Source organism: Oncorhynchus masou, unplaced genomic scaffold, assembly GCF_036934945.1.
Source record: "Oncorhynchus masou masou isolate Uvic2021 unplaced genomic scaffold, UVic_Omas_1.1 unplaced_scaffold_452, whole genome shotgun sequence".
NCBI lineage: Eukaryota > Metazoa > Chordata > Actinopteri > Salmoniformes > Salmonidae > Oncorhynchus > Oncorhynchus masou.
This window is the reverse complement of record NW_027010914.1, coordinates 335858-363718: the sequence shown is the minus strand read 5'-3', so window position 1 is coordinate 363718 and position 27861 is coordinate 335858. Positions and strand designations below refer to the sequence as shown.

At 49.5% G+C, this 27861-nt stretch overlaps 1 protein-coding gene across 1 annotated transcript in view; it reads right to left on the bottom strand.

The window, feature by feature from the left end:
• Positions 1 to 728: 728 nt before the first annotated feature.
• LOC135535149 (rho GTPase-activating protein 8-like) overlaps positions 729 to 27861 on the bottom strand; it is a 48882-nt gene continuing 21749 nt past the window's right edge. Inside the window, exons 4-13 of the mRNA XM_064961864.1 lie at positions 21164 to 21251; positions 16783 to 16914; positions 16514 to 16600; positions 15367 to 15465; positions 13397 to 13507; positions 13189 to 13262; positions 10324 to 10401; positions 8446 to 8574; positions 6795 to 6898; positions 729 to 1555 (exon numbers count right to left, since the gene is read on the bottom strand). Coding sequence (XP_064817936.1) covers positions 1358 to 1555; positions 6795 to 6898; positions 8446 to 8574; positions 10324 to 10401; positions 13189 to 13262; positions 13397 to 13507; positions 15367 to 15465; positions 16514 to 16600; positions 16783 to 16914; positions 21164 to 21251 — 1100 coding nt within the window. The 3' untranslated portion in view covers positions 729 to 1357. The remainder of the gene's footprint in view (positions 1556 to 6794; positions 6899 to 8445; positions 8575 to 10323; positions 10402 to 13188; positions 13263 to 13396; positions 13508 to 15366; positions 15466 to 16513; positions 16601 to 16782; positions 16915 to 21163; positions 21252 to 27861) is intronic.

Below are 27861 nucleotides of genomic sequence, written 5' to 3'. Positions count from 1 at the left end.
AGACTCAGTAAGGCCAGCAGGCTAATGTTCCTATAGACTCAGTAAGGCCAGCAGGCTAATGTTCCTATAGACTCAGTAAGACCAGCAGGCTAATGTTCCTATAGACTCAGTAAGACCAGCAGGCTAATGTTCCTATAGACTCAGTAAGACCAGCAGGCTAATGTTCCTATAGACTCAGTAAGACCAGCAGGCTAATGTTCCTATAGACTCAGTAAGACCAGCAGGCTAATGTTCCTATAGACTCAGTAAGACCAGCAGGCTAATGTTCCTATAGACTCAGTAAGACCAGCAGGCTAATGTTCCTATAGACTCAGTAAGACCAGCAGGCTAATGTTCCTATAGACTCAGTAAGGCCAGCAGGCTAATGTTCCTATAGACTCAGTAAGACCAGCAGGCTAATGTTCCTATAGACTCAGTAAGACCAGCAGGCTAATGTTCCTATAGACTCAGTAAGGCCAGCAGGCTAATGTTCCTATAGACTCAGTAAGACCAGCAGGCTAATGTTCCTATAGACTCAGTAAGGCCAGCAGGCTAATGTTCCTATAGACTCAGTAAGACCAGCAGGCTAATGTTCCTATAGACTCAGTAAGACCAGCAGGCTAATGTTCCTATAGACTCAGTAAGACCAGCAGGCTAATGTTCCTATAGACTCAGTAAGACCAGCAGGCTAATGTTCCTATAGACTCAGTAAGACCAGCAGGCTAATGTTCCTATAGACTCAGTAAGGCCAGCAGGCTAATGTTCCTATAGACTCAGTAAGGCCAGCAGGCTAATGTTCCTATAGACTCAGTAAGGCCAGCAGGCTAATGTTTTTTTTAATGTATGTTTAATTTCTTTCTTTATTCTAATTATTAAAAAAAATATTGGTATGTAACTGTTATGAAAGTTGTATTGTCAATTGTGTTTTGTATTTAAACTTTAAATGTGTACATGACACTGCAACAACATGTCCCCATGGGGACAATGAAGTCAGTAAGTTGTGCACCAAAACAAACGGGATTATGTCACAGGAGAAAGAAAGGGAACAGATTCTGGGAGCCATCTTGTTTCAGCAGCAACGGGTGTTTGGGGACATTCTTCAAAAACAGGTCATCCCAGTAGACAATCACAGCGGGTCTGTTTTGTTGGGTTGAGTCGCTGGGTGTTGGGCTGTGCAGTGGAGCCTGTCCGTACGGTGGTGGGATGGCACCGGGGATGGTATCGGGGGAATGTACCGGGGCTGGTACAGGGGCTGGTACCGGGGCTGGTACGGTGGAATGTACCGGGGCTGGTTCGGGGGCTGGTACCGGGGAATGTACGGGGGCTGGTATCGGGGCTGGTACGGGGGTGGTACGGGGGCTGGTACGGGGGGCTGGTATCAGGGCAGTACCTCTGCTTGTGGGCAGCGGGAGCTGAAGACTGTATGGTAATGTTCTATAAGGATCTCAGTGAAGATGTTGAGCGGTGTTAGAGATGTCAGAGAGACAGAGCCCTGAGAAGGCCAGGACAGATTGACACCAAACACACAAGCCAGGTTGGAGGGAGACATCTTGTTGATGATACTCTGCTGAGAGACCTGGAGGAGGAGGAGGGAGGAGAAGAGGGAGAGAGAAAGTGTTTACATTAGATCCTGACTAAACAGACTGCCTGCTATTCAACCGGTCAGAGTACGATCCTGACTAAACAGACTGCCTGCTATTCAACCTGTCAGAGTACGATCCTGACTAAACAGACTGCCTGCTATTCAACCTGTCAGAGTACGATCCTGACTAAACAGACTGCCTGCTATTCAACCTGTCAGAGTACGATCCTGACTAAACAGACTGCCTGCTATTCAACCTGTCAGAGTACGATCCTGACTAAACAGACTGCCTGCTATTCAACCTGTCAGAGTACGATCCTGACTAAACAGACTGCCTGCTATTCAACCTGTCAGAGTACGATCCTGACTAAACAGACTGCCTGCTATTCAACCTGTCAGAGTACGATCCTGACTAAACAGACTGCCTGCTATTCAACCTGTCAGAGTACGATCCTGACTAAACAGACTGGCTGCTATTCAACCTGTCAGAGTACGATCCTGACTAAACAGACTGCCTGCCATTCAACCTGTCAGAGTACGATCCTGACTAAACAGACTGTCTGCCATTCAACCTGTCAGAGTACGATCCTGACTAAACAGACTGCCTGCTATTCAACCTGTCAGAGTACGATCCTGACTAAACAGACTGTCTGCTATTCAACCTGTCAGAGTACGATCCTGACTAAACAGACTGTCTGCTATTCAACCTGTCAGAGTACGATCCTGACTAAACAGACTGGCTGCTATTCAACCTGTCAGAGTACGATCCTGACTAAACAGACTGTCTGCTATTCAACCTGTCAGAGTACGATCCTGACTAAACAGACTGCCTGCCATTCAACCTGTCAGAGTACGATCCTGACTAAACAGACTGTCTGCCATTCAACCTGTCAGAGTACGATCCTGACTAAACAGACTGTCTGCTATTCAACCTGTCAGAGTACGATCCTGACTAAACAGACTGCCTGCTATTCAACCTGTCAGAGTACGATCCTGACTAAACAGACTGCCTGCTATTCAACCTGTCAGAGTACGATCCTGACTAAACAGACTGTCTGCCATTCAACCTGTCAGAGTACGATCCTGACTAAACAGACTGTCTGCCATTCAACCTGTCAGAGTACGAGCCTGACTAAACAGACTGGCTGCTATTCAACCTGTCAGAGTACGATCCTGACTAAACAGACTGCCTGCTATTCAACCTGTCAGAGTACGATCCTGACTAAACAGACTGGCTGCTATTCAACCTGTCAGAGTACGATCCTGACTAAACAGACTGGCTGCTATTCAACCGGTCAGAGTACGATCCCGACTAAACAGACTGCCTGCTATTCAACCTGTCAGAGTACGATCCTGACTAAACAGACTGGCTGCTATTCAACCTGTCAGAGTACGATCCTGACTAAACAGACTGTCTGCCATTCAACCTGTCAGAGTACGAGCCTGACTAAACAGACTGCCTGCTATTCAACCTGTCAGAGTACGATCCTGACTAAACAGACTGGCTGCCATTCAACCTGTCAGAGTACGATCCTGACTAAACAGACTGGCTGCCATTCAACCCAGTCCACATATAAAATGGCAACATCCTAATGATCTGTATGACAACAGAAGACTATTCCAGGAATGTATTTACTCCTATTGGTTTGACAGACGACATGGCGGAACAGAAGCCTGCTAATCCACAAAAAAAACGTCAATAAACCTGTTCCCCGGTCCGATAACCAGTCCCCCCGGTCCGATAGCCAGTCCCCCCGGTCCGATAGCCAGTCCCCCCGGTCCGATAGCCAGTCCCCCCGGTCTGATAACCAGTCCCCCCGGTCCGATAGCCAGTCCCCCGGTCCGATAGCCAGTCCCCCGGTCCGATAACCAGTCCCCCGGTCTGATAACCAGTCCCCCGGTCCGATAACCAGTCCCCCGGTGTGATAACCAGTCCCCCGGTCCGATAGCCAGTCCCCCCGGTCCGATAGCCAGTCCCCCGGTCCGATAGCCAGTCCCCCGGTCTGATAACCAGTCCCCCGGTCCGATAACCAGTCCCCCGGTCCGATAACCAGTCCCCCCGGTCTGATAACCAGTCCCCCGGTCTGATAACCAGTCCCCCGGTCCGATAACCAGTCCCCTGGTGTGATAACCAGTCCCCCGGTCTGATAACCAGTCCCCCGGTCTGATAACCAGTCCCCCGGTCTGATAACCAGTCCCCCGGTCCGATAACCAGTCCCCTGGTGTGATAACCAGTCCCCCGGTCCGATAGCCAGTCCCCCCGGTCCGATAACCAGTCCCCCGGTCCGATAACCAGTCCCCCGGTCTGATAACCAGTCCCCCGGTCTGATAACCAGTCCCCCCGGTCTGATAACCAGTCCCCCGGTCTGATAACCAGTCCCCCCGGTCTGATAACCAGTCCCCCGGTCTGATAACCAGTCCCCCCGGTCTGATAACCAGTCCCCCCGGTCTGATAACCAGTCCCCCCGGTCCGATAACCAGTCCCCTGGTGTGATAACCAGTCCCCCGGTCTGATAACCAGTCCCCCCGGTCTGATAACCAGTCCCCCGGTCTGATAACCAGTCCCCCGGTCCGATAACCAATCCCCCCGGTCTGATAACCAGTCCCCCCGGTCTGATAACCAGTCCCCCGGTCCGATAACCAGTCCCCTGGTGTGATAACCAGTCCCCCGGTCCGATAGCCAGTCCCCCTGGTGTGATAACCAGTCCCCCGGTCTGATAACCAGTCCCCCGGTCCGATAGCCAGTCCCCCCGGTCCGATAACCAGTCCCCCAGGTGTGATAATGTGTCTAACAGAACCCAGGAGAGATCTGACTAGATGATACAGTCCGATAACCAGTCCCCCCGGTCCGATAACCAGTCCCCCCGGTCCGATAACCAGTCCCCCCGGTCCGATAACCAGTCCCCCCGGTCTGATAACCAGTCCCCCGGTCTAATAACCAGTCCCCCGGTCTAATAACCAGTCCCCCGGTCTGATAACCAGTCCCCCGGTGTGATAACCAGTCCCCCGGTCCGATAGCCAGTCCCCCGGTCCGATAGCCAGTCCCCCGGTCCGATAGCCAGTCCCCCGGTCCGATAACCAGTCCCCGGTCCGATAACCAGTCCCCCCGGTGTGATAGCCAGTCCCCCGGTCCGATAGCCAGTCCCCCCGGTCCGATAACCAGTCCCCCCGGTCCGATAACCAGTCCCCCGGTCTGATAACCAGTCCCCCGGTCTGATAACCAGTCCCCGGTCTGATAACCAGTCCCCCGTCTGATAACCAGTCCCCCGGTCTGATAACCAGTCCCCCCGGTCTGATAACCAGTCCCCCCGGTCTGATAACCAGTCCCCCGGTCTGATAACCAGTCCCCCGGTCTGATAACCAGTCCCCCCGGTCTGATAACCAGTCCCCCGGTCTGATAACCAGTCCCCCCGGTCTGATAACCAGTCCCCCCGGTCTGATAACCAGTCCCCCCGGTCTGATAACCAGTCCCCCGGTCTGATAACCAGTCCCCCGGTCTGATAACCAGTCCCCCCGGTCTGATAACCAGTCCCCCGGTCTGATAACCAGTCCCCCCGGTCTGATAACCAGTCCCCCGGTGTGATAACCAGTCCCCCGGTGTGATAACCAGTCCCCCGGTCTGATAACCAGTCCCCCGGTCTGATAACCAGTCCCCCCGGTCTGATAGCCAGTCCCCCGGTCTGATAACCAGTCCCCCCGGTCTGATAACCAGTCCCCCCGGTCTGATAACCAGTCCCCCCGGTCCGATAACCAGTCCCCCCGGTCCGATAGCCAGTCCCCCCGGTCCGATAACCAGTCCCCCAGGTGTGATAATGTGTCTAACAGAACCCAGGAGAGATCTGACTAGATGATACAGTCTAAAACAGTGTCACCATATGAACCTGTGATGTTCCCGACAAGCAGCATTATATTATCATCAGCAGGGAAGTGAAGGTGAAGTCTCAGAGAGTGAAGCTCAGCATTAGTGTGTCTCCTGGAGAACTTTATACACAGCCCTGGGAGTCCTTACAATCTGGATCAGAGCAAGCCCTCATCCCAAATGGCTCCCCTATTCCCTATGGGGCCCTGGTCAAAGGCAGTGCACTATATAGGGGCCAGGGTGCTGTTCGGGACACATCTCCAGTCGTCCTGTCTGAGGCCTTGTGGGTTTAGTTCTGGCTAAGGTTGGTTAGTAAAAGGTCAGTGTGAACGGAGAGAGAGGGGTTTTCTCTACATTGAAACCTATTGAAACCTCAGCATTTCACATGGGAGGAAAAGGGGGAAGTGGGTTTGATTTCTCTCATCAGCAGACTATTATTGTAGTGGTCTGTCTTTTGTTGGTCCGGCCTTTTCTAAAAATGTCTACACGGCATTCATATAGCTGTGCATTTGGTTTAACAGGCAAAAACAAAACTGTCATTTTCAGCAATTTTTATTCAGTGGGCTTTGAGATGTCTCATCTTAAGGACATTACATTGTGTAAAGAGTCTAAAGAGCCCTTTGAGAAGTTATGGTGGTTGTGTTGTGTATAGAGTCTGTCTCCATATGAAGAACGAAGCCCTTAGAGAAGTTATGGTGGTTGTGATGTGTAAAGAGTCTGTCTCCATATGAAGAACGAAGCCCTTAGAGAAGTTATGGTGGTTGTGATGTTTATAGAGTCTGTCTCCATATGTAGAACGAACACCGCACAGCACTGTTGTGTGTTGCCGTGCGGTGTCATGTTGTTGTGTGTTGCCGTGCGGTGTTGTGTCATGTTGTTGTGTGTTGCCGTGAGGTGTTGTGTCATGTTGTTGTGTGTTGCCGTGAGGTGTTGTGTGTTGCCGTGCGGTGTTGTGTGTTGCCGTGAGGTGTTGTGTGCTGCCGTGCGGTGTTGTGTGCTGCAGTGAGGTGTTGTGTCATGTTGTTGTGTGTTGCCGTGCGGTGTTGTGTGTTGCCGTGAGGTGTTGTGTGTTGCCGTGAGGTGTTGTGTCATGGTGTTGTGTGTTGCCGTGCGGTGTTGTGTGTTGCCGTGAGGTGTTGTGTCATGTTGTTGTGTGTTGCCGTGTGGTGTTGTGTCATGTTGTTGTGTGTTGCCGTGAGGTGTTGTGTCATGTTGTTGTGTGTTGCCGTGAGGTGTTGTGTGTTGCCGTGAGGTGTTGTGTGTTGCCGTGAGGTGTTGTGTCATGGTGTTGTGTGTTGCCGTGAGGTGTTGTGTCATGGTGTTGTGTCATGGTGTTGTGTCATGGTGTTGTGTGTTGCCGTGCGGTGTTGTTACCATGTTCAGGAAGCAGAGCAGGTACTTCAACACCATGTAGTTGTGTTCTGGTAGTCTCTCTAGGATGTGTTTACAGGTGGTCACTCGTAGACTGCTCTCCACTCCTGGAACAACAAGCTGTACGTCACACATCACATGTTGAGGTTCTCTTTTCAGTTCAGATACACCGGGTCACCACGGTCTGACCCACTTCAGGAAGCTGGGCAACTGATGCAGGTTCCTACTTCACAGTAGGGCCGATAAATTAGTATATTGATGCGGGTTCCTACTTCACAGTAGGGCCGTTAAATTAGTATATTGATGCAGGTTCCTACTTCACAGTAGGGCCGATAAATTAGTATATTGATGCGGGTTCCTACTTCACAGTAGGGCCGATAAATTAGTATATTGATGCAGGTTCCTACTTCACAGTAGGGCCGATAAATTAGTATATTGATGCAGGTTCCTACTTCACAGTAGGGCCGATAAATTAGTATATTGATGCGGGTTCCTACTTCACAGTAGGGCCGATAAATTAGTATATTGATGCAGGTTCCTACTTCACAGTAGGGCCGATAAATTAGTATATTGATGCAGGTTCCTACTTCACAGTAGGGCCGTTAAATTAGTATATTGATGCAGGTTCCTACTTCACAGTAGGGCCGTTAAATTAGTATATTGATGCGGGTTCCTACTTCACAGTAGGGCCGTTAAATTACTATATTGATGCAGGTTCCTACTTCACAGTAGGGCCGATAATTAAATTTTGTTGTTGTTGAATTTGACCCCTTTTTCGTGGTATCCAATTGTTGGAGTAGCTACTAACTTGTCTCATCGCTACAACTCCCGTACGGGCTCGGGAGAGACGAAGGTTGAAAGTCATGCGTCCTCCGATTCACAACCAAGCCGCACTGCTTCTTAACACAGCGCGCATCCAACCCGGAATGTGACATTTTAAAGAGAAGGGTGGAGCTATGGCTTAAGAGGGCGTGTGAACGATGCCGACAGAGAACTCTGTAGGAAAAACACATTGTATTGGACCCGTGGACCTACGTGTCACAACAGTGTGTTTAGCCTGCTGAGCTAAAGCCTCGTGTAGTGGCTTCCTTTCGTCTTTACCATAGCCACTGCCCAAGCCTGAAGCGGGGTTGTTTGGTACGCATACAGTCCACACTCAAGGTTTCCAACCGGCCAAACATTCGATGACATCCAGGGATATGGTGCAACAAAAATGTTTATTCTTCTTATATCTAACTAATAAATGATTCTCCAATCAACTTAAAGCAGAGAATACTTGATATGGAAAATACATATTATGACCTGTCTGTATGTATGTTTGTATGTATGTATGTATGTATGTTCAAAAAACTATACCGCTCCCGCATCTAGCAAGGACTCCCCCTCCCGAAGGCCTAACTTCCTGCCTTTATCCTAACACACTTACCACATTACAATGAATAGGCAAGAGGGGGGGCCAAAAACTGAGTTACACTAACAACAAATGAATATATCTCAAATCAGGTAAATATAAATCATAATGGTACATACCTAATATTTCATCATTTACATTAATATTTAATATATTTACACAAATATACATGGAGCTCCATATGTTCAGTCTTTTACGCAAATATGTCCAAATCGGCTCTAACACCTCGGCACATGCACTTACGGACTACGTCCTGTATCTGGTGGTAGAGGGGGAAGGTGAGCAGAGGTTCAGGAAGCTCTCTGAGGAAGCTCTTCAGGATGACAGCAGGCACGTGGATGTCTCCGTACTGCTCGAACACCACTGGCTTCCCTGAGGAGGAGGAGACACAGACCTGGTAACAGACTGAGCTTCCCTGAGGAGGAGAGACACAGACCTGGTAACAGACTGAGCTTCCCTGAGGAGGGGAGACACAGACCTGGTAACAGACTGAGCTTCCCTGAGGAGGAGAGAGACCTGGTAACAGACTGAGCTTCCCTGAGGAGGAGGAGAGAGACCTGGTAACAGACTGAGCTTCCCTGAGGAGGAGAGAGACCTGATAACAGACTGAGCTTCCCTGAGGAGGAGGAGAGAGACCTGGTAACAGACTGAGCTTCCCTGAGGAGGAGGAGAGAGACCTGGTAACAGACTGAGCTTCCCTGAGGAGGAGGAGAGAGACCTGGTAACAGACTGAGCTTCCCTGAGGAGGAGGAGAGAGACCTGGTAACAGACTGAGCTTCCCTGAGGAGGAGGAGAGAGACCTGATAACAGACTGAGCTTCCCTGAGGAGGAGAGAGACCTGGTAACAGACTGAGCTTCCCTGAGGAGGAGAGAGACCTGGTAACAGACTGAGCTTCCCTGAGGAGGAGGAGACACAGACCTGGTAACAGACTGAGCTTCCCTGAGGAGGAGAGAGACCTGATAACAGACTGAGCTTCCCTGAGGAGGAGGAGAGAGACCTGGTAACAGACTGAGCTTCCCTGAGGAGGAGAGACACAGACCTGGTAACAGACTGAGCTTCCCTGAGGAGGAGAGACACAGACCTGGTAACAGACTGAGCTTCCCTGAGGAGGAGAGACACAGACCTGGTAACAGACTGAGCTTCCCTGAGGAGGAGAGAGACCTGGTAACAGACTGAGCTTCCCTGAGGAGGAGAGAGAGAGACCTGATAACAGACTGAGCTTCCCTGAGGAGGAGAGAGACCTGGTAACAGACTGAGCTTCCCTGAGGAGGAGAGAGAGACCTGATAACAGACTGAGCTTCCCTGAGGAGGAGAGAGAGACCTGGTAACAGACTGAGCTTCCCTGAGGAGGAGAGAGACCTGGTAACAGACTGAGCTTCCCTGAGGAGGAGGAGAGAGACCTGGTAACAGACTGAGCTTCCCTGAGGAGGAGGAGAGAGACCTGGTAACAGACTGAGCTTCCCTGAGGAGGAGGAGACACAGACCTGGTAACAGACTGAGCTTCCCTGAGGAGGAGGAGGAGAGAGACCTGGTAACAGACTGAGCTTCCCTGAGGAGGAGAGAGACCTGATAACAGACTGAGCTTCCCTGAGGAGGAGGAGGAGAGAGACCTGGTAACAGACTGAGCTTCCCTGAGGAGGAGAGAGACCTGATAACAGACTGAGCTTCCCTGAGGAGGAGACCCCCGCCTCCGGCCCCGGGAGACCCCGCCTCCGGCCCAGCCTCGGCTCAGAGTTCCAGCTCGTCTACCTCTGGTTAATGGGCTTATAGGAGGTTATAAAGGTTATTATGGAGGTTATAGAGGTTCCATCTCACCCTGGTTAAAGAGCTTATAGAGGTTATTATGAAGGTTATAGAGGTTCCATCTCACCCTGGTTAAAGAGCTTATAGAGGTTATTATGGAGGTTATAGAGATTCCATCTCACCCTGGTTAAAGAGCTTATAGGAGGTTATAAAGGTTATTATGGAGGTTATAGAGGTTCCATCTCACCCTGGTTAAAGAGCTTATAGGAGGTTATAAAGGTTATTATGGAGGTTATAGAGGTTCCATCTCACCCTGGTTAAAGAGCTTATAGGAGGTTATAAAGGGTATTATGGGGGTTATAGAGGTTCCATCTCACCCTGGTTGTAGAGCTTCTGGACGTCCTTGATGAGCTGAACACGAGCGGACCTCCTGAAGATACCTTCTGTCTGGAGGCCTGAGGAGAGGTGGGAGGGAGTGAAAGGCTTCAACAACTATTACTGTAGAGGTCCTGCACCTGATCCAAGGTCCTATCAGAGAGCTCCTACCTCAACTATTACTGTAGAGGTCCTGTAGAGGGCCTATCAGAGAGCTCCTACCTCAACAACTATTACTGTAGAGGTCCTGTAGAGGTGCTATCAGAGAGCTCCTACCTCAACTATTACTGTAGAGGTCCTGTAGAGGGCCTATCAGAGAGCTCCTACCTCAACTATTACTGTAGCGGTCCTGTAGAGGTCCTATCAGAGAGCTCCTACCTCAACTATTACTGTAGCGGTCCTGTAGAGGGCCTATCAGAGAGCTCCTACCTCAACAACTATTACTGTAGAGGTCCTGTAGAGGTCCTATCAGAGAGCTCCTACCTCAACTATTACTGTAGCGGTCCTCTAGAGGTGCTATCAGAGAGCTCCTACCTCAACTATTACTGTAGAGGTCCTGTAGAGGTGCTATCAGAGAGCTCCTACCTCAACTATTACTGTAGAGGTCCTGTAGAGGTCCTATCAGAGAGCTCCTACCTCAACTATTACTGTAGCGGTCCTGTAGAGGTCCTATCAGAGAGCTCCTACCTCAACTATTACTGTAGAGGTCCTGTAGAGGTCCTATCAGAGAGCTCCTACCTCAACAACTATTACTGTAGAGGTCCTGTAGAGGTGCTATCAGAGCGCTCCTACCTCAACTATTACTGTAGAGGTCCTGTAGAGGTCCTATCAGAGAGCTCCTACCTCAACTATTACTGTAGCGGTCCTGTACCTGATCCAAGGTCCTATCAGAGAGCTCCTACCTCAACTATTACTGTAGAGGTCCTGTAGAGGTCCTATCAGAGAGCTCCTACCTCAACTATTACTGTAGAGGTCCTGTAGAGGTCCTATCAGAGAGCTCCTACCTCAACTATTACTGTAGAGGTCCTGTAGAGGTCCTATCAGAGAGCTCCTACCTCAACTATTACTGTAGAGGTCCTGTAGAGGTCCTATCAGAGCGCTCCTACCTCAACTATTACTGTAGAGGTCCTGTAGAGGTCCTATCAGAGAGCTCCTACCTCAACTATTACTGTAGAGGTCCTACCTCAACAACTATTACTGTAGAGGTCCTGTAGAGGTCCTATCAGAGAGCTCCTACCTCAACTATTACTGTAGAGGTCCTGTAGAGGTCCTATCAGAGAGCTCCTACCTCAACTATTACTGTAGAGGTCCTGTAGAGGTCCTATCAGAGCGCTCCTACCTCAACTATTACTGTAGAGGTCCTGTAGAGGTCCTATCAGAGAGCTCCTACCTCAACTATTACTGTAGAGGTCCTGTAGAGGTCCTATCAGAGAGCTCCTACCTCAACTATTACTGTAGAGGTCCTGTAGAGGTCCTATCAGAGCGCTCCTACCTCAACTATTACTGTAGAGGTCCTGTAGAGGTCCTATCAGAGAGCTCCTACCTCAACTATTACTGTAGAGGTCCTACCTCAACAACTATTACTGTAGAGGTCCTATCAGAGAGCTCCTACCTCAACTATTACTGTAGAGGTCCTGTAGAGGTCCTATCAGAGAGCTCCTACCTCAACTATTACTGTAGAGGTCCTATCAGAGAGCTCCTACCTCAACTATTACTGTAGCGGTCCTGTACCTGATCCAAGGTCCTATCAGAGCGCTCCTACCTCAACTATTACTGTAGAGGTCCTGTAGAGGTCCTATCAGAGAGCTCCTACCTCAACTATTACTGTAGCGGTCCTGTAGAGGTCCTATCAGAGAGCTCCTACCTCAACTATTACTGTAGAGGTCCTGTAGAGGTCCTATCAGAGAGCTCCTACCTCAACTATTACTGTAGAGGTCCTGTAGAGGTCCTATCAGAGAGCTCCTACCTCAACTATTACTGTAGAGGTCCTGTAGAGGTCCTATCAGAGCGCTCCTACCTCAACTATTACTGTAGAGGTCCTGTAGAGGTCCTATCAGAGAGCTCCTACCTCAACTATTACTGTAGAGGTCCTACCTCAACAACTATTACTGTAGAGGTCCTGTAGAGGTCCTATCAGAGAGCTCCTACCTCAACTATTACTGTAGAGGTCCTGTAGAGGTCCTATCAGAGAGCTACTACCTCAACTATTACTGTAGAGGTCCTGTAGAGGTCCTATCAGAGCGCTCCTACCTCAACTATTACTGTAGAGGTCCTGTAGAGGTCCTATCAGAGAGCTCCTACCTCAACTATTACTGTAGAGGTCCTGTAGAGATCCTATCAGAGAGCTCCTACCTCAACTATTACTGTAGAGGTCCTGTAGAGGTCCTATCAGAGCGCTCCTACCTCAACTATTACTGTAGAGGTCCTGTAGAGGTCCTATCAGAGAGCTCCTACCTCAACTATTACTGTAGAGGTCCTACCTCAACAACTATTACTGTAGAGGTCCTGTAGAGGTCCTATCAGAGAGCTCCTACCTCAACTATTACTGTAGAGGTCCTGTAGAGGTCCTATCAGAGAGCTCCTACCTCAACTATTACTGTAGAGGTCCTGTAGAGGTCCTATCAGAGCGCTCCTACCTCAACTATTACTGTAGCGGTCCTGTACCTGATCCAAGGTCCTATCAGAGCGCTCCTACCTCAACTATTACTGTAGAGGTCCTGTAGAGGTCCTATCAGAGAGCTCCTACCTCAACTATTACTGTAGCGGTCCTGTACCTGATCCAAGGTCCTATCAGAGAGCTCCTACCTCAACTATTACTGTAGAGGTCCTGCACCTGATCCAAGGTGCTATCAGACAGCTCTTCTTACCGTTGTCTTTGAGATAAGACACAGTCTGGGACATCACAGGGGGGATCACAACTCCCTGGTTCTTCTCAGCAATACTGGGAACAGAACACGTCTAGTTCAGTAGGCTTGCAGTACGGTACATCATATGAGTTGGCATAAACCACGGTGGAAATATGGAGCGGCTAGGGGGGTAGGGGACGAATACAGGGGACTCAGCTAAAATACTCACTATTGCAGGCTGACTCCAAACTGCTGAGTGGGCAGAGGAGGTCTGGGGGGAGGAGTCTTCGATGAGGGGTGCAGACCTCCCTTCTGGGCCACCTGCAGCCTCTCGTCATGCCTGTAGTAAATACATGGTCATGTACAGTTGAAGTCAGAAGTTTACATAGTCTTAGATTGGAGTCATTAAAACTCGTTTTGAAAAACACTCCAAAGTTCTTGTTAACAAACTATAGTTTTGGCAAGTCTGTTAGGACATCTACTTTGTGCATGACAAGTAATTATTCCAACAATTGTTTACAGGCAGATTATATCACATATAATTCACTGTATCACAATTCCAGTGGATCAGAAGTTTACATACACTAAGTTGACTGTGCCTTTAAACAGCTTGGAAAATTCCAGAAAATGATGTCATGGCTTTAGAAGCTTCTGATAGGTTAATTGACATCATTTGAGTCAATTGGAGGTGTACCTGTGGATGTATTTCAAGGCCAACTTTCAAACTCAGTGCCTCTTTGCTTGACATCATGGGAAAATCTAAATAAAATCAGCCAAGACCTCTGGAAAAAAATGTTGGCCTCCACAAGTCTGGTTCATCCTTGGGAGCAATTTCCAAACGCCTGAAGGTACCACGTTCATCTGTACAAACAATAGTATGCAAGTATAAACACCATGGGACCACGCAGCCGTTATTCTGCTCAGGAAGGAGAAGCGTTCTGTCTCCTAGAGATGTATGTACTTTGGTGCGAAAAGTGCAAATCAATCCCAGAACAACAGCAAAGGACCTTGTCAAGATACTGGAGGAAACAGGTAGAAAAGTATCTATATCCACAGTAAAACGAGTCCGATATCGACATAACCTGAAAAGCCGCTCAGCAAGGATGAAGCCACTGGTCCAAAACCTCCATAAAAAAGCCAGACTACGGTTTGTAACTGCACATGGGGACAAAGATCGTACTTTTTGGAGAAATGTCCTCTGGTCTGATGAAACAAAAATAGAACTGTTTGGCCATAATGACCATCGTTATGTTTGGAGGAAAAAGGGAGAGGCTTGCAAGCCGAAGACACCATCCCAACCATGAAGCACGGGGGTGGCAGCATCATGATGTGGGGGTGCTTTGCTGCAGGAGGGACTGGTGCACTTCACAAAATAGATGGCATCATGAGAAAGGAAAATTATATGGATATATTGAAGCAACATCTCAAGACATCAGTCAGGATGTTAAAAGCTTGGTCGCAAATGGGTCTTCCAAATGGACAATGACCCCAAGTATACTTCCAAAGTTGTGGCAAAACGGACAACAAAGTCAAGGTATTGGAGTGGCCAACACAAAGCCCTTGGATACACGAATAAACTACCTCCGTGATTGGTTGGATACATGAATACACTACCTCCGTGATTGGTTGGATCCATGAATACAGTACCTCCGTGATTGGTTGGATACATGAATACACTACCTCCGTGATTGGTTGGATCCATGAATACAGTACCTCCGTGATTGGTTGGATACATGAATACACTACCTCCGTGATTGGTTGGATACACGAATACACTACCTCCGTGATTGGTTGGATACATGAATACACTACCTCCGTGATTGGTTGGATCCATGAATACACTACCTCCGTGATTGGTTGGATACACGAATACACTACCTCCGTGATTGGTTGGATACACGAATACACTACCTCCGTGATTGGTTGGATACACGAATACACTACCTCCGTGGTTGGTTGGATACACGAATACACTACCTCCGTGATTGGTTGGAAACATGAATACATGAAACTCTGCTGATATCAAGCTAATGAGCAGCTACAGGTCAGGGGTCAGGGTTAAGGTCAGGGATCAGGGAGTGGTATAGGAGAGTAACCTTCCTGAAGACATCAGGTGCTCTCTGAGCTCAGCCAGGTAGTTAGGGTTAAGGTCAGGGGTCAAGGGTTAGGGTAAGGTAGTGGAGTAGAGGTGTAACCTACCTGAGGACATCAGGTGGGATGATGAGCTGATCCCAGCTCAGGTGATCTCTGAGCTCAGACAGGTAGTTTACATAGGTCAGCTTCTTACCAAACTTGTGACTAAACAGGAAGAACAGCGTGTTAGAAAGGTCAGTCAGTAAGCCAAATGTCTTTCATCGTCATGAATACTGTTGTGGAGACCAGACTTAAACATGTACAGTACAGGCCGGAATGGCATCTTTACTGTAGAAATATACTGTATTCTAGATTATTACTGTAAAACGATGACTGGGCACCATACCTGACTGGTTGGAATATACTGTATTCTAGATTATTACTGTAGAAAGATGACTGGGCACCATACCTGACTGGTTGGAATATACTGTATTCTAGATTATTACTGTAGAAAGATGACTGGGCACCATGCCTGATGAGTGGTTGGAATATACTGTATTCTAGATAATTACTGTAAAACGATGACTGGGCACCATACCTGATGAGTGGTTGGAATATACTGTATTCTAGATTATTACTGTAAAACGATGACGGGGCACCATGCCTGATGAGTGGTTGGAATATACTGTATTCTAGATTACTGTAAAACGATGACGGGGCACCATACCTGATGAGTGGTTGGAATATACTGTATTCTAGATTATTACTGTAGAAAGATGACTGGGCACCATACCTGATGAGTGGTTGGAATATACTGTATTCTAGATTATTACTGTAGAAAGATGACTGGGCACTGGTTGAAATATACTGTATTCTAGATTATTACTGTAAAACGATGACTGGGCACCACACCTGATGAGTGGTTGGAATATACTGTATTCTAGATTACTGTAAAACGATGACTGGGCACCATACCTGATGAGTGGTTGGAATATACTGTATTCTAGATTACTGTAAAACGATGACTGGGCACCATACCTGATGAGTGGTTGGAATATACTTTATTCTAGATTATTACTGTAGAAAGATGACTGGGCACTGGTTGGAATATACTGTATTCTAGATTATTACTGTAGAAAGATGACTGGGCACTGGTTGGAATATACTGTATTCTAGATTTTTACTGTAGAAAGATGACTGGGCACCATACCTGATGAGTGGTTGGAATATACTGTATTCTAGATTACTGTAAAACGATGACTGGGCACCATACCTGATGAGTGGTTGGAATATATTCCAGATGACTCTGATAAAGTTAGTAGGATGGACGACATAGAGGGCTTTCAGGTTCTTCTTGTACCTATCAGGAAATACATTGACACACACACACACACACACACACACACACACACACACACACACACACACACACACACACACACACACACACACTAAACATTATTCTGGAAAAACTGGCTCATCGAGTTATATTTTGATTGAGAGGGCTTGAAAAGTCGTAGGTTAGAGGTCAGGGTGACTTACTTCCTGTCAAATTCTCTGTAGGCGTTTCGTAGCCAGTGTAGCGAGGGCTTGTTGCAGCTGCGGAGACCATGGTGGAAGTACACTACCGTATAGTCACTCTCTACATACTGGTCCAGAGTATACATCAGATACCTACAGCCAGGGAGAGGGGAGAACAGAGCACTCAGCTAACAGTACACTACCGTATAGTCACTCTCTACATACTGGTCCAGAGTATACATCAGATACCTACAGCCAGGGAGAGGGGAGAACAGAGCACTCAGCTAACAGTACACTACCGTATAGTCACTCTCTACATACTGGTCCAGAGTATACATCAGATACCTACAGCCAGGGAGAGGGGAGAACAGAGCACTCAGCTAACAGTACACTACCGTATAGTCACTCTCTACATACTGGTCCAGAGTATACATCAGATACCTACAGCCAGGGAGAGGGGAGAACAGAGCACTCAGCTAACAGTACACTACCGTATAGTCACTCTCTACATACTGGTCCAGAGTATACATCAGATACCTACAGCCAGGGAGAGGGGAGAACAGAGCACTCAGCTAACAGTACACTACCGTATAGTCACTCTCCACATACTGGTCCAGAGTATACATCAGATATCTACAGCCAGGGAGAGGGGAGAACAGAGCACTCAGCTAACAGTACACTACCGTATAGTCACTCTCTACATACTGGTCCAGAGTATACATCAGATACCTACAGCCAGGGAGAGGGGAGAACAGAGCACTCAGCTAACAGTACACTACCGTATAGTCACTCTCTACATACTGGTCCAGAGTATACATCAGATACCTACAGCCAGGGAGAGGGGAGAACAGAGCACTCAGCTAACAGTACACTACCGTATAGTCACTCTCCACATACTGGTCCAGAGTATACATCAGATATCTACAGCCAGGGAGAGGGGAGAACAGAGCACTCAGCTAACAGTACACTACCGTATAGTCACTCTCTACATACTGGTCCAGAGTATACATCAGATACCTACAGCCAGGGAGAGGGGAGAACAGAGCACTCAGCTAACAGTACACTACCGTATAGTCACTCTCTACATACTGGTCCAGAGTATACATCAGATACCTACAGCCAGGGAGAGGGGAGAACAGAGCACTCAGCTAACAGTACACTACCGTATAGTCACTCTCTACATACTGGTCCAGAGTATACATCAGATACCTACAGCCAGGGAGAGGGGAGAACAGAGCACTCAGCTAACAGTACACTACCGTATAGTCACTCTCCACATACTGGTCCAGAGTATACATCAGATATCTACAGCCAGGGAGAGGGGAGAACAGAGCACTCAGCTAACAGTACACTACCGTATAGTCACTCTCTACATACTGGTCCAGAGTATACATCAGATACCTACAGCCAGGGAGAGGGGAGAACAGAGCACTCAGCTAACAGTACACTACCGTATAGTCACTCTCTACATACTGGTCCAGAGTATACATCAGATATCTACAGCCAGGGAGAGGGGAGAACAGAGCACTCAGCTAACAGTACACTACCGTATAGTCACTCTCTACATACTTGTCCAGAGTATACATCAGATACCTACAGCCAGGGAGAGGGGAGAACAGAGCACTCAGCTAACAGTACACTACCGTATAGTCACTCTCTACATACTGGTCCAGAGTATACATCAGATACCTACAGCCAGGGAGAGGGGAGAACAGAGCACTCAGCTAACAGTACACTACCGTATAGTCACTCTCTACATACTGGTCCAGAGTATACATCAGATACCTACAGCCAGGGAGAGGGGAGAACAGAGCACTCAGCTAACAGTACACTACCGTATAGTCACTGTCTACATACTGGTCCAGAGTATACATCAGATACCTACAGCCAGGGAGAGGGGAGAACAGAGCACTCAGCTAACAGTACACTACCGTATAGTCACTCTCTACATACTGGTCCAGAGTATACATCAGATACCTACAGCCAGGGAGAGGGGAGAACAGAGCACTCAGCTAACAGTACACTACCGTATAGTCACTCTCCACATACTGGTCCAGAGTATACATCAGATACCTACAGCCAGGGAGAGGGGAGAACAGAGCACTCAGCTAACAGTACACTACCGTATAGTCACTCTCTACATACTGGTCCAGAGTATACATCAGATACCTACAGCCAGGGAGAGGGGAGAACAGAGCACTCAGCTAACAGCCCAAACATAACGGAAAAACTCTTGACTCAATGAGGGATAACAGAGTATATTGAAAGCATGTGCTTCCACACAGGTGTGATTCCTGAGTTCATTAAGCAATTAACATCCCATCATGCTTTAGGGTCATGTATAATAATGCAAGGCAGGCCATTATTTTGGGAAAGAGGGGAGAACAGAGCGGTACATGAGTACCACCAACAGCATAGAGTACCACCAACAGCATAGAGTACCACCAACAGCATAGACCAGTGGTTCTAAACTCCAGTCCATGAGTACCACCAACAGCATAGAGTACCACCAACAGCGGTTCCGTCTCACCCAGTCCCGTCTCACCGTCTCACCCAGTCCCGTCTCACCGTCTCACCCAGTCCCGTCTCACCCAGTCCCGTCTCACCCAGTCCCGTCTCACCCAGTCCCGTCTCTGCCAGTCCCGTCTCACCGTCTCTGCCAGTCCCGTCTCACCGTCTCAGCCAGTCCCGTCTCAGCCAGTCCCGTCTCACCGTCTCAGCCAGTCCCGTCTCTGCCAGTCCCGTCTCACCGTCTCAGCCAGTCCCGTCTCTGCCAGTCCCGTCTCTGCCAGTCCCGTCTCTGCCAGTCCCGTCTCACCGTCTCAGCCAGTCCCGTCTCTGCCAGTCCCGTCTCACCGTCTCAGCCAGTCCCGTCTCTGCCAGTCCCGTCTCTGCCAGTCCCGTCTCAGCCAGTCCCGTCTCACCGTCTCACCCAGTCCCGTCTCAGCCAGTCCCGTCTCTGCCAGTCCCGTCTCAGCCAGTCCCGTCTCACCGTCTCAGCCAGTCCCGTCTCTGCCAGTCCCGTCTCACCGTCTCAGCCAGTCCCGTCTCTGCCAGTCCCGTCTCTGCCAGTCCCGTCTCTGCCAGTCCCGTCTCACCGTCTCAGCCAGTCCCGTCTCAGCCAGTCCCGTCTCTGCCAGTCCCGTCTCTGCCAGTCCCGTCTCTGCCAGTCCCGTCTCTGCCAGTCCCGTCTCTGCCAGTCCCGTCTCTGCCAGTCCCGTCTCTGCCAGTCCCGTCTCTGCCAGTCCCGTCTCACCGTCTCTGCCAGTCCCGTCTCACCGTCTCTGCCAGTCCCGTCTCACCGTCTCTGCCAGTCCCGTCTCACCGTCTCTGCCAGTCCCGTCTCACCGTCTCTGCCAGTCCCGTCTCACCGTCTCTGCCAGTCCCGTCTCACCGTCTCTGCCATTCCCGTCTCACCGTCTCTGCCAGTCCCGTCTCACCGTCTCTGCCAGTCCCGTCTCACCGTCTCTGCCAGTCCCGTCTCACCGTCTCTGCCAGTCCCGTCTCACCGTCTCTGCCAGTCCCGTCTCACCGTCTCTGCCAGTCCCGTCTCACCGTCTCTGCCAGTCCCGTCTCACCGTCTCTGCCAGTCCCGTCTCACCGTCTCTGCCAGTCCCGTCTCACCGTCTCTGCCAGTCCCGTCTCACCGTCTCTGCCAGTTCCGTCTCACCGTCTCTGCCAGTAGAACGTCCTCTATGGCCTGTTCTGCTCTGAGGTAGATATAGACTACATAGAGCAGAACAGACCATAGTGGTAGATATAGACTACATAGAGCAGAACAGACCATAGTGGTAGATATAGACTACATAGAGCAGAACAGACCATAGTGGTAGATATAGACTACATAGAGCAGAACAGACCATAGTGGTAGATATAGACTACATAGAGCAGAACAGACCATAGAGGTAGATATAGACTACATAGAGCAGAACAGACCATAGAGGTAGATATAGACTACATAGAGCAGAACAGACCATAGAGGTAGATATAGACAACATAGAGCAGAACAGACCATAGAGGTAGATATAGACAACATAGAGCAGAACAGACCATAGAGGTAGATATAGACTACATAGAGTAGAACAGACCATAGAGGTAGATATAGACTACATAGAGCAGAACAGACCATAGAGGTAGATATGGACTACATAGAGCAAAAAGACCATAGAGGTAGATATAGACTACATAGAGTAGAACAGACCATAGAGGTAGATATAGACTACATAGAGTAGAACAGACCATAGAGGTAGATATAGACTACATAGAGCAGAACAGACCATAGAGGTAGATATAGACTACATAGAGCAGAACAGACCATAGAGGTAGATATGGACTTCATAGAGCTACATAGGGTCAAGTGTACATAAACAACACATATCGTATGATGGTTGTCCTGACTCACTGCAGTAGGTGGTGGTGGTTGAGCTGATGGGAGGGGGGCATCAGGCAGCTACTGAAGATCACTAGCTTCCTGCCATAGTTATCATCACCTGGAGAGAACAGGAGGAGAGGAGAGAGAGAACAGAGAGAACATGAGAGAGAGAACAGGAGGAGAGGAGAGAGAGAGGAGAGAGAGAACAGAGAGAACATGAGAGAGAGAACAGAGAGAGAGAACAGGAGGAGAGAACAGAGAGAGAGAACAGAGAGAACAGAGAGAGAGAACAGAGAGAGAGAACAGAACGAGAACAGAAGGAGAGAACAGAGAGAACAGGAGGAGAGAGCAGAGAGAGAGAACAGAGAGAACAGAGAGAGAGAACAGAGAGAACAGAGAGAGAGAACAGAGAGAGCAGAGAGAGAGAACAGAGAGAACAGGAGGAGAGAACAGAGAGAGAGAACAGAGAGAACAGAGAGAGAGAACAGAGAGAGAGAACAGAACGAGAACAGAAGGAGAGAACAGAACGAGAACAGAAGGAGAGAACAGAACGAGAACAGAAGGAGAGAACAGAGAGAACAGGAGGAGAGAACAGAGAGAACAGGAGGAGAGAACAGAGAGAGAGAACAGAGAGAACAGAGAGAACAGAGAGAGAGAACAGAGAGAACAGAAGGAGGAGAACAGAGAGAACAGGAGGAGAGAACAGGGAGAACAGGAGGAGGAGAACAGGAGGAGGAGAACAGAGAACAGGAGGAGAGAACAGGAGGAGAACAGGAGGAGGAGAACAGAGAACAGGAGGGGAGAACAGGAGGAGAGAACAGGAGGAGAGAACAGGAGGAGGAGAACAGAGAGAACAGGAGGAGAGAACAGGAGGAGGAGAACAGGAGGAGGAGAACAGAGAGAACAGGAGGAGAGAACAGGAGGAGAGAACAGGAGGGGAGAACAGGAGGGGAGAACAGGAGGGGAGAACAGGAGGAGAGAACAGGAGGAGAGAACAGGAGGAGGAGAACAGAGAGAACAGGAGGAGAGAACAGGAGGAGGAGAACAGGAGGAGGAGAACAGAGAGAACAGGAGGAGAGAACAGGAGGAGGAGAACAGGAGGAGGAGAACAGAGAGAACAGGAGGAGAGAACAGGAAGAGGAGAACAGGAGGAGGAGAACAGAGAGAACAGGAGGAGGAGAACAGGAGGAGGAGAACAGGAGGAGGAGAACAGAGAGAACAGGAGGAGAGAACAGGAGGAGGAGAACAGGAGGAGGAGAACAGAGAGAACAGGAGGAGAGAACAGGAGGAGGAGAACAGGAGGAGGAGAACAGAGAGAACAGGAGGAGAGAACAGGAGGAGGAGAACAGGAGGAGGAGAACAGGAGGAGGAGAACAGGAGGAGGAGAACAGAGAGAACAGGAGGAGGAGAACAGAGAGAACAGAAGGAGAGAACAGAGAGAACAGGAGGAGAGAGAACAGGAGGAGAACAGAGAACAGGAGGAGAGAACAGAGAGAACAGAAGGAGAGAACAGAGAGAACAGGAGGAGAGAACAGGAGGAGAGAACAGGAGGAGAGAACAGGAGGAGAGAACAGGAGGAGAGAACAGGAGGAGAGAGAACAGGAGGGGGAGAACAGGAGGAGGAGAACAGAGAGAACAGGAGGAGGAGAACAGGAGGGGGAGAACAGGAGGAGGAGAACAGAGAGAACAGGAGGAGGAGAACAGAGAGAACAGAAGGAGAGAACAGAGAGAACAGGAGGAGAGAGAACAGGAGGAGAACAGAGAACAGGAGGAGAGAACAGGGAGAACAGGAGGAGGAGAACAGGAGGAGAGAACAGGGGAGGAGAACAGAGAGAACAGAAGGAGAGAACAGAGAGAACAGAAGGAGAGAACAGAGAGAACAGGAGGAGAGAACAGGAGGAGAGAAAACAGGAGGAGAGAGAACAGGAGGAGAGAACAGGAGGAGAGAACAGGAGGAGGAGAGAACAGGAGGAGAGAGAACAGGAGGAGAGAGAACAGGAGGAGAGAACAGGAGGAGAGAACAGGAGGAGAGAACAGGAGGAGAGAGAACAGGAGGAGAGAGAACAGGAGGAGAGAGAACAGGAGGAGAGAACAGGAGGAGAGAACAGGAGGAGAGAACAGGAGGAGGAGAGAACAGGAGGAGAGAGAACAGGAGGAGAGAACAGGGAGAACAGGAGGAGAGAACAGGAGGAGAGAACAGGAGGAGAGAGAACAGGAGGAGAGAGAACAGGAGGAGAGAGAACAGGAGGAGAGAGAACAGGAGGAGAGAGAACAGGAGGAGAGAGAACAGGAGGAGAGAGAACAGGAGGAGAGAACAGGAGGAGAGAACAGGAGGAGAGAACAGGAGGAGGAGAGAACAGGAGGAGAGAACAGGAGGAGAGAACAGGGAGAACAGGAGGAGGAGAGAACAGGAGGAGAGAACAGAGAGAACAGGAGGAGAGAACAGGAGGAGAGAACAGGAGGAGAGAAAACAGGAGGAGAGAACAGGAGGAGAGAGAACAGGAGGAGAGAACAGGAGGAGAGAACAGGAGGAGAGAGAACAGGAGGAGAGAACAGGAGGAGAGAGAACAGGAGGAGAGAGAACAGGAGGAGAGAGAACAGGAGGAGAGAGAACAGGAGGAGAGAGAACAGGAGGAGAGAACAGAAGGAGAGAACAGGAGGAGAGAGAACAGGAGGAGAGAGAACAGGAGGAGAGAGAACAGGAGGAGAGAGAACAGGAGGAGAGAGAACAGGAGGAGAGAACAGGAGGAGAGAGAACAGGAGGAGAGAACAGGAGGAGAGAGAACAGGAGGAGAGAGAACAGGAGGAGAGAGAACAGGAGGAGAGAGAACAGGAGGAGAGAACAGGAGGAGAGAGAACAGGAGGAGAGAACAGGAGGAGAGAACAGGAGGAGAGAACAGGAGGAGAGAACAGGAGGAGAGAACAGGAGGAGAGAACAGGAGGAGAGAGAACAGGAGGAGAGAACAGGAGGAGAGAACAGGAGGAGAGAGAACAGGAGGAGAGAACAGGAGGAGAGAGAACAGGAGGAGAGAGAACAGGAGGAGAGAACAGGAGGAGAGAACAGGAGGAGAGAGAACAGGAGGAGAGAACAGGAGGAGAGAACAGGAGGAGAGAACAGGAGGAGAGAGAACACATCAGCACATTAATCTGCTTTAGAAACGGTGTAGAGCCTAACTGGAATACATAGAGCGTGTGTCAGTTTACAGTTTGTGGGGAAGATCATTTTTCACCATAAAAAAAAGCACCTTTATGAGAAAGCATTACACGCAGAATCACTTCTGAGAATGGTGTTTTCCCCGCTAATTAATTGCATTTAGGAACATCGTGCTCATAGCCTCCTGCCGGCTGCATTGCTGCCAATTAGGAACATCATGCTCATAGCCTCCTGCCGGCTGCATTGCTGCCATTTAGGAACATCGTGCTCATAGCCTCCTGCCGGCTGCATTGCTGCCATTTAGGAACATCGTGCTCATAGCCTCCTGCCGGGTGCATTGCTGCCATTTAGGAACATCGTGCTCATAGCCTCCTGCCAGGTGCATGGCTGCCATTTAGGAACATCGTGCTCATAGCCTCCTGCCAGGTGCATTGCTGCCATTTAGGAACATCATGCTCATAGCCTCCTGCCAGGTGCATTGCTGCCATTTAGGAACATCGTGCTCATAGCCTCCTGCCGGGTGCATTGCTGCCATTTAGTGACGACTTTCAAGCCAAAACGTTCTGATCTGGTGCATCAGCTTCATTGCTTTTAAAAGGTGTTTTGATGCGAGTGGTTGTGTTCATTTGGGATCTATCGCATCCCACAACTGTCCCAGACGATGTCTGGAGTATTCCTCTCACACCTTTAGGACAAGGTGACCCAACAGGATACAGGACAAGGTGACCCAACAGGATACAGGACAAGGTGACCCAACAGGACACAGGACAAGGTGACCCAACAGGACACAGGACAAGGTGACCCAACAGGATACAGGACAAGGTGACCCAACAGGACACAGGACAAGGTGACCCAACAGGATACAGGACAAGGTGACCCAACAGGATACAGGACAAGGTGACCCAACAGGACACAGGACAAGGTGACCCAACAGGATACAGGACAAGGTGACCCAACAGGACAAGGTGACCCAACAGGACACAGGACAAGGTGACCCAACAGGATACAGGACAAGGTGACCCAACAGGACAAGGTGACCCAACAGGATACAGGACAAGGTGACCCAACAGGACACAGGACAAGGTGACCCAACAGGACACAGGACAAGGTGACCCAACAGGATACAGGACAAGGTGACCCAACAGGACACAGGACAAGGTGACCCAACAGGATACAGGACAAGGTGACCCAACAGGACAAGGTGACCCAACAGGACACAGGACAAGGTGACCCAACAGGATACAGGACAAGGTGACCCAACAGGACAAGGTGACCCAACAGGATACAGGACAAGGTGACCCAACAGGACAAGGTGACCCAACAGGATACAGGACAAGGTGACCCAACAGGACAAGGTGACCCAACAGGACAAGGTGACCCAACAGGACAAGGTGACCCAACAGGACAAGGTGACCCAACAGGACAAGGTGTGACCCAACAGGATACAGGACAAGGTGACCCAACAGGACAAGGTGACCCAACAGGACAAGGTGACCCAACAGGACAAGGTGACCCAACAGGAAACAGGACAAGGTGACCCAACACGATACAGGACAAGGTGACCCAACAGGACAAGGTGACCCAACAGGATACAGGACAAGGTGACCCAACAGGACACAGGACAAGGTGACCCAACAGGACACAGGACAAGGTGACCCAAAAGGACACAGGACAAGGTGACCCAAAAGGACACAGGACAAGGTGACCCAACAGGACACAGGACAAGGTGACCCAACAGGATACAGGACAAGGTGACCCAACAGGACAAGGTGACCCAACAGGACAAGGTGACCCAACAGGACAAGGTGACCCAACAGGATACAGGACAAGGTGACCCAACAGGACAAGGTGACCCAACAGGACAAGGTGACCCAACAGGACAAGGTGACCCAACAGGACAAGGTGACCCAACAGGATACAGGACAAGGTGACCCAACAGGATACAGGACAAGGTGACCCAACAGGATACAGGACAAGGTGACCCAACAGGATACAGGACAAGGTGACCCAACAGGACACAGGACAAGGTGACCCAACAGGACACAGGACAAGGTGACCCAACAGGACACAGGACAAGGTGACCCAACAGGACACAGGACAAGGTGACCCAACAGGACACAGGACAAGGTGACCCAACAGGACACAGGACAAGGTGACCCAACAGGACAAGGTGACCCAACAGGATACAGGACAAGGTGACCCAACAGGACAAGGTGACCCAACAGGATACAGGACAAGGTGACCCAACAGGACAAGGTGACCCAACAGGACAAGGTGACCCAACAGGACAAGGTGACCCAACAGGACACAGGACAAGGTGACCCAACAGGACACAGGACAAGGTGACCCAACAGGATACAGGACAAGGTGACCCAACAGGACAAGGTGACCCAACAGGACAAGGTGACCCAACAGGACAAGGTGACCCAACAGGACAAGGTGACCCAACAGGACAAGGTGACCCAACAGGACAAGGTGACCCAACAGGATACAGGACAAGGTGACCCAACAGGACAAGGTGACCCAACAGGATACAGGACAAGGTGACCCAACAGGATACAGGACAAGGTGACCCAACAGGACAAGGTGACCCAACAGGACAACGTGACCCAACAGGACAAGGTGACCCAACAGGATACAGGAAGTATTCGGACCCTCTCACCTTTTCCCACATTTTGTTACGTTACAGCCTTTTCCTAAAATCTATTAAATACATCTTTTCCCTCATCAATCGACACACACTACCACATAATGCCAAAGCAAAAACAGATTTTTTTTTTAAATCTATAAAAATAAAGTACACACATACCTTATTTACAAAAGGATTCAGACTCTTTGCTATGAGTCTCGAAGTTGAGCTCCGGTGTATCCCGTTTCCATTGATCATCCTTGAGATGTTTCTACAACTTGGAGTCCACTTGTGGTAAATTCAATTGATTGAACATGATTTGGAAAGGAACACACCTGTAAGGTCCCACAGTTGACAGTGCATGTCAGAACAAAAACCAAGCCATGAGGTCGAATGAATTGTCTGAATTGTCTCCGAGACAGGATTGTGTTGAGGCACAGGTCTGGGGAAGGGTACCAAAATATATCAGCAGCATTGAAGGTCCCCAAGAACACAGTGGCCTCCATCATGCTTAAAATGGAAGAAGTCTGGAACCACCCAGACTCTTCCTAGAGCTGGCCGCCTGGGCAAACTGAGCAATCGGGGGAGAAGGGCCTTGGTCAGACAGGTGACTGAGAACCCAATGGTCACTCTGACAGAGCTCTAGAGTTCCTCTGTGGCAATTGGAGAACCTTCCAGAAGGACAAGCATCTCTGAAGTACACCACCAATCAGGCCTTTATGGTAGAGTGGCCAGACGGAAGCCACTCCTCAGTAAAAGGCACATGGCAGCCCACTTGGAGTTGCCAAAAGGCACCTAAAGAATCTCAGACCATGAGAAACAAGATACTCTGGTCTGATGAAACAAAGATTGAACTCTTTGACCTGAGTGCCAAGCGTCACGTTTGGAGGAAACCTGTCACCATCCCTATGGTGAAGCATGGTGGTGGCAGCATTACGCTGTGGG